Raw genomic sequence first — 7,243 nt, 5'->3', positions numbered from 1 at the left:
TTCTATTTGAATAAAATAATGGAGGATGAAGAATAATGACAAATTCGGTGTTTATTTGAACGATGATGACGAACGATTTCAACTTTCCCGCGTTCGGTAATAAAGTAAATTCTTATAAAATAAACAAAAATAATTAGTTATTAAATATAATATAAAAGGAAATTACTAATCTAGCCAAATTAAGGAAGTCATTAACAATTTTTAACAATAAATTAGTAAATGTCCAAATATAGTCCACGAAACCGTAGGTTTCGAGATTCGTCTACTGTTTCGCCAATTCGTATACTGTTTTGTGTTTTGTATAATTTTTTTTTTCATTTTCAACATACAAAACCGTAGGTTTTTTAAAACCTACGGTTTCCTCTAAATACCTACGGTTTTGGGGAAAAAAATACAGTTTTTTTTAATCTACTATTTTGGGGGTTTTTTCTACTGTTTTGTCAAAAAAGCTATGGTATTAAAATTAATTTTTTTTTTGTAATATAGAATATAAAAAAGAGTGTTTATAATATGTAGAATAATTTTAACAATTATTTTGTTTAAATTTTAACAATTATTTTGTTTAAATTTGACTATTTTTTGGGTAAAGTTGACTACTTTGTTGGTAAATTTGACTACTTTTTTGTTAAATTTGACTACTGTTTTGTTAAACTTGACTACTTTTTTTGTCAGATTTAACTAATATTTTGAACCTACCTTATATATATTAAGTATTTTATATTTTTGGAAATATTTCATATCTGGGAAATTTTCTCCTCTGTAGCTTCTTTATTCTCAAAATTAAGATAATGAGTTGTAACAAGTATTTTATATTGCTCATTACGGATGGAAGATGGGAGTTTGTTAATTCCCAATTATCATATGTTTGGCAACCGGGATACAATCCGAGAATGTTTTATTTAGGTGTTGAATTTTACGAAACCACGACGTTCACCGAATTTGTTCATTTGGTGAAGTGCAAGATGGGTCTTCATGAAGAATCAAAAGTTAGTCTGGCTTATCAACATCCAGAACAACTCTATTATTGTGGTATTGTTGATGATCGTGATATTAGAAAGCTGATCAAGGTAATAAATGTCGTTGGAGATAAATCTGTGTCTGTGTATGTGGTGGTTGAATAAGGCGTTTGGCGTAACGAAGTGGATGATAGAGGAAAGGCATCTGCAGCTAATTTATCAAGTGGAAAAGGGAGCAACAACCCATTAGGTAATTTTAAAAGTCCAAGTAAAAGTCAATATCATATTGTCGCTGAAAATGTAAATATAGTGCCAGAACCGATTATGTATGTTACATCGGAGAATTATAAGTATATAGGTGATAATGATATTGGTACATATGTTAATGATGTTGGTGTAAATCATTACTCTGAAAAAAAAGCAGTAGCCGTGGTGAATAAGGTTGGTAATGAATCTGGAAAACAGGAAGTTTTGTTTTGTGCATGATGGTGAACTAAAAGGATATGGCGAGTTTGCGGATTGTGACAAGTTGGATATATCCGGCCTAGAGAGTGATTCTAACGGAGAAGAATTTGATGACGAACCTAAGCTTATTTATTCAGATATCATGTTTCATGGTATGCCCCCTTTGCCTTCGTGTCCTGTAAACGCTGATGTGAACATTCCATGTCAGAGGGTGGATATAAGTGAAGAGATTAAGATTCTAGACATTTTTGATGACAAAGAGTTGCTCAAGCTTGCAATTGGAAGACAATGCATGGAACAAGGTAAGCATTATAAGACTACCAGATCGAGCAAAGAAAGGTTCGAGGTTGTTTTTTTGGTAAAAAATTATTCATGGATGGTTAGGGCAAGGGGAATCCAATTGACTACTGCTTTCCAAGTCACAAAAGTTGTTGACCAACACACATGTTGTGCAACAAACTTGGAGTCTAATCATCGACAATCAAAGAAAAAGGTACTCGGGCACTTTATCGCTGAAGTATTAGCCGGAGATTATAATAGAGTTTATCGGGGTAATGAAATTGTGAGGGACATCAATTCGAAATTTCCAATCAATATCTCATACCAACAGGCATGGCGGGCAAAACAGTATGCGTTGTTGATGTTAAGAGGTACCAAAGAGGATTCATTCACCAAACTACCAGCGTATCTGCACAACTTGGTCAAGCACAATCCAGGAACTGTTACTCAGATAAGAACAGACGATGATGATCAGTTTGAGTTCGTGTTTATCGCGTTGGGTTGCTCGGTAAGCAGTGATAATTTTTATAACAAATATAGCATATAAATCCTAATTGGTATTTGTTAATGCAATAAAAAATAATTGTAGGTACGAGCGTTCATAAAATATTGTAGGCCGACCCTAATAATTGATGGTGGTCACCTAAAGGGTGAATTCAAAGGTACGATGTTGCTCGCAGTGACAATGGACGGTCAAAACCAAATCATGCCTGTTGCTTATGCCATATGCAAAAGTGAATGGACGGAGACGTGGTCCTGGTTCCTTCGAAAACTACGTGAATGTATAGGCAACCTGGAAGACCTTACAATCATATCTGATAGGGCTCCATCCATAGCGACGTCAATTGCAAATATATTTCCTCACGCCCATCATGGAATATGTGATATCCATTTGTATTTCAACATTTCAGCAAAATTTGGAAGCAGCGATACAATACACACATTATTTTGGGAGACATGCAAAGCCTATACTATTAAAAAATTTGATAATGGGATGAAAAAAAATTAAAAATGTAAATAATCGTGTATGGGAATACCTACAAAACATCAATCCAGAAAGATGGGCCATGGCACACTTTCCTGGGAATCGGTATTTTCTTATGACATCAAATAGTGCGGAGTCGATAAATTCAATGTCAAGATTTGCAAGAAAGATGCCAATATTGATGTTGATTGAGTATTTTCGTGCAACAATGCAACAATGGAGTTTTCAGAAACGTAATGTTGCAGTTACTAATATTTTATATGTAATAGTACTTGAAATGTTATTTTACTACTCTTATGATATTATGAAATTATGTCTATTTTTTTAGCTGAAACAAAAACAACACTCACCCCATGGGCTGAAACGGTTATTCAAGCAAATAAGAATGCTTGTAATAATTGGATGGTGTACCCTATCTCAAATAGCAGATTTGAAGTGAAAAGCTCTACTCACAAAAGTGTCATTGTTGATTTCCAACAAAGAACCTGTACATGTAGGCGGTGGCAAATAGATGGCTTACCGTGTGGCCATGTCATAAAAGTGCTAACAATGAGCCGTTATGAAGATTGTTCGGAATTTGCTTTAAAAGCTTACTTTACAGAGACACTGAGGAAAACTTACGAGGAGTCTGTGAACCCCTTACCAAGTCCATTTGAGTGGGAGATCCTGGATGATTTGATGACCGTGAAGCCACCCATAATGGAGAGACGTTAGCCGGGTAGGCCAAGAAACACTGGCCGTATTCCGTCGCAAGGTGAGCGTCCCATACGACAAGAATGTTCTACATGCGGTCAATTTGGACACACGAGGAACGATTGTACGGGTAGGGGATCGGGGAGCGGATCTGGTGTAGCACCTAGTTCCTGGTATGTATTTTATTTAAGTACTTTTGCATTTTTGGCCTTGGACTCGGCGAGTTGAAGGACCAACTCGATGAGTAGAAGCGGGATGAGACGCAGGATTTAAGTGATGGACTCGTCGAGTCGGGTCCCGGACTCGACGAGTAGGCTCTGTATGGACAAAACCCTAATCTGAGGGTTGCACCCTATTTAAACAACCTTATACAGCCTCCATCGCCCCTTTATGCTCCCAAAAACCCTCTATAGAAAACCCTAGCCGTTGTTGAAGCAATCTAAGCCATTTTGGTGGATTTTGGTGTTGATAGTCTTAAGAAGGAAGGAGAAATGAGGAAACAAGAGGAGACCAGAAGGGTTCGAGTTTGTGCTTCATCTTCAGCCATCAGAATGTATAAAGTTGCTAACTTGCTTGTTCATTTGCTAGATCCCATTTTGTGGAGATTTAGGGCTTTTTTAAAGCCATTTTAGGTAGCCAACCATGAATGCAAGCGTGGTTGGGGACAAGGCTTCGGATCTAGGTCCTTAAAGGGGTCACAAGGTAGAAAGTGGGTGCTTTTACACCCAAGAAAGACTCCATGCAACCCAAGAGCTTGTTGTAGGACCTTTTGGACTCAAAGTCCCATGCATGCACGTAAAGTTTGTAACTTTACGTGCTAGAACGATTGTAGGAGCCCAGATCTACCTTTTGGTCAAGTGTTGTACCTCAGAAATCGAGGATTTAGTGTGTGGATGTCATCGACTCGGCGAGTCCGTTCTTGGGACTCGACGGGTCCAAGGCTTTGAGTCCCATATTTGTTGAGGGTCAAAAGGACTCGGTTGGGTGTTAGAAGGGTTGTAACAAGACAGAAAAGAGTGACCCAACGCATTGGACTTAATTTTTGACCTGGAGTTCATGGGACTCGACGAGTGCTAAAACAGACTCGGCGAGTCCAAGGCAATCTTCTTATGTTTGAAGATGAACTCGACGAGTTGTTCATACAACTCGGCAAGTCAAGGTCAGGACTTGTTCATCAGTTGAAGATGAACTCGACGAGTGTTCATCAGACTCGGCGAGTCGGATGAAGGCTCAATCGATGTTCATATCGGAGAGGAACTCGTCGAGTCGTCGCTAAACTCGACGAGTAGAGTCGTGGATAAGGACGAGTAAAGGGAAGGGACTCGACGACTTGACGGCCCAACTCGGCGAGTCCGGTCAACTAGAAGTTGACTTTTGACTTGGACTTGGTTGGGGGTAAAATGGTCATTTTACCCTAAGAGTAGATATCAGTTCTAACTGAGTGTTTGTGGGGATTGTAGCCGAAGGATTTCCGGAGCAGCAGCGGACGGAGGTTTCCCGCACAGATTATCAGCAGCTACTCGTACGAGGTGAGTTACCTTCCAGTAGGGGTGGGTCTAAGGCCACAATGCCGTCCCACCAAAGAGGAGTATTTGAAAGATGATTGTCTTTGTGATAATTATCTTGGCTTGGTTATGTGCTTTGGTCACGAGTATTATCTGCATGATATGTTACGTGTATTGTAGGGATTAGGTTCCCTGACAGCGGCCCTTAGGGCCGTAGGGTTGGTCAGCACCCAAATATGCCTGACTGTGTGTTTGTACCTTGCTGTTGTATGCTAGTGGTAGGGGTGGAATAGTCCCCAGTTACCGGTTGAAAGATACCGACGATGGTTACCGGTTGAAAGATACCGATGATGATTACCGGTTGAAAGATACCGATGACAGTTACCGGTTGAAAGATACCGATGATGGTTACCGGTTGAAAGATACCGATGATGATTACCGGTTGAAAGATACCGACGATGGTTACCAGTTGAAAGATACCGATGATGATTACCGGTTGAAAGATACCGACGATATTGTATGGTATGTGGTATGATGGGGGAACTCACTAAGCTTTGTGCTTACGGTTTCGGTTTTGGTTTCAGGTACCTCTTCGTCTAAGGGGAAGGAGCCGTCGGCGTAGCACCGCATCACACACACACACACATGATTTCCGCATGGAGTTTTCTGGGATTGTACTCTGATGTGTTATTATTTTATGACTTGGGTTTTTAGACATGGATCAATGTTTTACGAGATAATGTGTTTTCACAGTGTTTTCTGATGAATGTTTTATGATTTAATTAATTAAAAAGAAATTTTTGGACTCGAAAATTGGGATGTTATATCTGGGGGGAGGAAAAAATCTGCACAAAAGGGCATAATGAATGTTGAATTTCCATCCAGAAGCGGGTCACAGAACGAAAGCGTGTACTCTACTTTTGATTTCAACAGCACATTTGTTTTAAATTGTCCTTAGATTAATGTAGGAAAGTAATGAATTCCCGTATTTGTAATTTGTATTGCTTGTATTAAACTGCACTTCTGAGATTATTAATTAAATCTAGTACCCCACTTATTATCTACTTTATTCCATGAAAAATAAAACACAAACATAAAACATTATTGGAAAAGAGATACACCCGTATGAAACATTACATAAGACATTTCACATAAAAGTGCCTTCTACATGAAATATTTTTTATTTTTAACTAGAATCCATGCATCCTCATACTCGAAGTCACTTCCCTCGTGCTCCAAAATGTAATGATCTTTAACCATTTCTAAAAGATCTTCGTTGTTGTTTGGATAATGATACCTGTTTTTAAGATGATGATACCATCGATTGAACCATGTGATTTTTTCCTTTAAATCCATCCACTTACCAATAATATCTTCTTGTGTTCGGTGTTTTCCTTCTCCCAACGAAAGGTTAAACATAGCTGTTATGCGGGTCCATTCATCACCTTCAAAGCAATCAGGGTTAACCATGGTTACATCATCGTAAATGTTCATCCAACATCGTGTTACCATCATTACCTCTCTTATCGTCCATGGATGTGGAGTATTGGACGGAGCAGCTGCGTTGGAAGAAGTTGCTTGATTGGAGGCCATTTTTTAAATTTGTTTGTTTGTTTGTTTTAATTTTATAGTACTTAAATAAGAAAAAATACTGACATACAATTAGGTGGATTCTCATAAGTACTGTTTGAAACTACATTATGCAAGCTACAAAGCAGTAGTCAAAGTCTATGAAACCGTAGTCAAATAATGAAAGAAAGTAGTCCAATTGCCAGATACCTTACATGGAGATACTGTTTGAAACGACAAATATACTGTTCGAAAAAGACAATACATTATGCAGGCTACGAATCAGTAGTCAAAGTCTATGAAACCGTAGTCAAATAATGTGAAAGAGTATCCAATTGTCAGACACCTTATACGGAGATACTGTTTGAAACGACAAATATACTGTTCGAAAAGACAAGACATTATGCAGGCTACAAAGCAGTAGTCAAACTCTATGAAACCGTAGACAAATAATGTGAAAGAGTAGTCCAATTGTCAGATACATTACACGGAGATACTGTTTGAAACGTTAAATATACTGTTCGAAAAGACAATACATTATGCAGGCTACGAAGCAGTAGTCAAAGTCTATGAAACCGTAGTCAAATAATGTCAAAGAGTATCCAATTTTCAGATACCTTACACGGAGATATTGTTTGAAACGAAAAATATACTGTTCGAAAAGACAATACATTATGGACCTTGGCTTTACAGCTCCTACATACATATGTGTCCGCATGTGGTAAGGCCCTTACCTCCACAACCTTAGGCACACTAAGTAATTGGTAATTGTCTCTTACAAGTTATTCGAA

General features: G+C 38.2%; 1 protein-coding gene across 1 annotated transcript; it reads left to right on the top strand.

The window, feature by feature from the left end:
* Window positions 1–2,767: 2,767 nt before the first annotated feature.
* Window positions 2,768–3,399, top strand: LOC145130838 (uncharacterized). The gene is made up of 2 exons (XM_079065598.1): window positions 2,768–2,918; window positions 3,014–3,399. The coding sequence occupies exons 1-2, from the start codon at window positions 2,768–2,770 to the stop codon at window positions 3,397–3,399; spliced, it is 537 nt and encodes a 178-aa protein (XP_078921724.1).
* The last annotated feature ends 3,844 nt before the right edge of the window (window positions 3,400–7,243 follow it).

Source organism: Lactuca virosa, chromosome 8 (genome assembly GCF_052849685.1).
Source record: "Lactuca virosa cultivar CGN04683 chromosome 8, Lactuca_virosa_CGN04683_v6, whole genome shotgun sequence".
Taxonomy (NCBI): domain Eukaryota; kingdom Viridiplantae; phylum Streptophyta; class Magnoliopsida; order Asterales; family Asteraceae; genus Lactuca; species Lactuca virosa.
Note: the sequence above shows the minus strand (reverse complement) of the source record. Positions and strands in the feature narration are given on the sequence as shown.

Bases quoted from the DNA above. Each gene is read 5' to 3' on its own strand.
- LOC145130838 (XM_079065598.1), top strand. From the start codon at position 2,768: ATGGCACACTTTCCTGGGAATCGGTATTTTCTTATGACATCAAATAGT. The intron at 2,919-3,013 runs GTAATGTTGCAG...CTATTTTTTTAG, and splicing joins ACAATGGAGTTTTCAGAAAC to CTGAAACAAAAACAACACTC.